General features: G+C 47.8%; 1 protein-coding gene across 1 annotated transcript in view; it reads right to left on the reverse strand.

Moving 5' to 3' along the window:
• The window catches only part of LOC134092583 (retinoic acid receptor gamma-A-like), a 60760-nt gene that overhangs the window by 41150 nt on the left and 17110 nt on the right, over positions 1-2500 (reverse strand). Inside the window, exon 2 of the mRNA XM_062545559.1 lies at positions 606-1192. Coding sequence (XP_062401543.1) covers positions 606-762 — 157 coding nt within the window. The 5' untranslated portion in view covers positions 763-1192. The remainder of the gene's footprint in view (positions 1-605; positions 1193-2500) is intronic.

The raw sequence follows: 2500 nt of genomic DNA on the forward strand, positions 1-2500 counted from the left end.
TAAAGAGTATCTAGATTCTCTCAGCAAACAAAGGAAGGTTCTCCGCGCTTCTGCAGTAGTGCGACAATCTGGTGCAACCAGGCCAGGACAGAGGCGCATGAAAGAAGAGGAATGCCGGTGCAACACAGATGTCTTCTTTAGGATTTATTTAAAAGGTGCAAAACATGACGTAACGACGTTTGTAACGTTGAAACGTTAGTCATGTTTTGCACCTTTTAAATAAATCCTAGAAGACATCTGTGTTGCACCGGCATTCCTCTTCTATCTAGATTCTCTATCTGGACACTCTGCTTAGTGTGAAAGATAGAATGGATCTGGAAGATAAGTACTCTTTGCTGAGATTAAGGGAAGCTGAGTATCGAGTTAAAGGAGAGCGATGCCGCACACTCCAAGTTATAAGCTAATTAGGCGATCGGCTCAATAAAGTAATTAGCTTATAACTCGGAGTGTTCTGCGGCATCTCTCTCCTTTAACTACGTTTTATTCCTAGTTTCCTGCACCTCGTTTTGGTGTGCGTTTGCACCTCTCGTTCCAAACTGAGTATGGAGACCACCAAGAGGAGACTAGTGGTGTAGGCATGCTGCGGGTGATTTAAGTGTACTTACAAAGTGCTGCCATCTCTTTGGGGAGGTCCGCCCCGAATCGTCCAAACAGGCTGCTATTGGCCAGCAGGTCAAAGGGGGTGTGGTTCCGCATGGAGCTGAAAGCGAACGGGTAGAACCCCGTCATGTGACCCACGGGCCGCTCCCTGTTGGTTGCCATGGCAACTGGCGTCCGGCCGGGTCCGCTTTTCCGGGTCGGCTCCAGCACACTTCAGCGGAGGTGGCGCGAGCCAACAGATGAGACGAGCGGTGATGACCGACGGGGGAAGGAAGTCAACACTCCTTCTTCTTCTTTTGTTTTCTCTTTTCTTCGTCTCTTTCTTTCTTTCTCTCTTTCTCTCGTTCTCTCTCTCGTTTTCTGAAACACATACACACCCACTCGCTCCCTCGTTCTCTGGCTGGCTGTCTGTCTGGACGCAGGTGTGCTGCTGTCTGCTTAGGCTCAAGGCTAGTGTTTGGGTCTGGATCCCATTACTGGCAGTGGGGCCGGGACTTCCGTAGCCTGGAGCAGGGAGAGGGGGAGCGTTTCTCAGAAGTGACCCCCGGCTGATGAACCCGGTTGGGGCAAGGCAGCTTCAAAACTGGCCTCCCTGAAGGAAAAGACACAAAGACAGAGGAAGGGATTTAAGATTTTGTTTTGCTGAGAAACCATGACGAGATTGTTTCAGTGCAACAGATGTGTTATCCTACTTGTGCATGATGAAAAGCGTTCGGAAACAGAGGAATTCAAGAAGCAATCAGAACACGATCAATCTTAGGCATTCTTACACCAAAAAAGGAATTTGCCCTCATTAAGAGTAGTGTCAAATGCAACAAATGAATACGTACGCTGTGTATACTAAAACTCTCCAGAAATATGTAGACAACAAATTCGTCAACACAAAGAATATGCTCAAAAAATAAGCTCAAAAATACACTCAAGGCCATGTAAGCATGTGCAAAGCATTGACAGGACTGGCAGTGCATAGCAGGCCAGACAACAGGGTTTGTCTGAAGTGGATGTACTCTCATGTCGTTTTTCATGTCGGACAAAACTGCTAAATGTTCTGGCCCCAACCCGTCTGTAGAGCGCCTGCCAATCAGAGAGTAGAGCCAAGCTGCGATTTCACCTCCTCCTCTGGCCAAAACAAAGAGAGCAGCACGAAGGCACACGCATGTGTGCACTCACACTCGTACACAGACGCTCTCTCTCTCACACACACACACACACACACACACACCAAAATGTGTACGCATACAGTACAAACACACAACACACAAACATACACAAGACCAGTGTGTATTGTGTGTACAGCGCAGAATTGTGTGTGTGTGTGTGTGTGTGTGTGTGTGTGTGTACAGTATGTGTGTGCGCGTGTGTGTGTCCGTATGTGTGTGCATGTGTGGTTGAGACCAGTTTTTGTGGCTCTCTGATGGTTTCAGACCTATTACCAAGTTGAGGAAAGGAGACAAAAGTCATTCAATAAGCTTTAGGGGGGGGAAAGAAACAAGAGAACAAAGAGACGGAAAAAAAGCGAGAGAGATGGATGGCTGGGAAGGTGGTGAGGCTGTGGTAGAGAGCAAGGTCACATCACAATAGACCCAGAACACAACAGCATAAACAAGCAGCAGAAATGAGCGTATGGGGAGGAGGAGAGGAAAAAATCAGACTCAAGAAAAAAGCATTCAGCTCCGAGAGCAAATGGAGGAAGAGAGAGAGAGAGAGAGAGAGAGAGAGAGAGAGGGATGAAAAGGATAGGCGAGGGGAGCTGCAAAAAAGAGAGAGGCAGACAGAGAGAGAGAGATACAGACAGGCAGAGAAGGAGAGAAAGAGAGAGAGAGAGAGAGAAAAAGAGCACTCTCTTGTTTTTTTGGGTGGTTACTTGAAATGGGTCCAGGGGAGTGTGGTGTTCCCGGGC

This window comes from Sardina pilchardus, chromosome 9 (assembly GCF_963854185.1).
Source record: "Sardina pilchardus chromosome 9, fSarPil1.1, whole genome shotgun sequence".
Classification (NCBI taxonomy): domain Eukaryota; kingdom Metazoa; phylum Chordata; class Actinopteri; order Clupeiformes; family Clupeidae; genus Sardina; species Sardina pilchardus.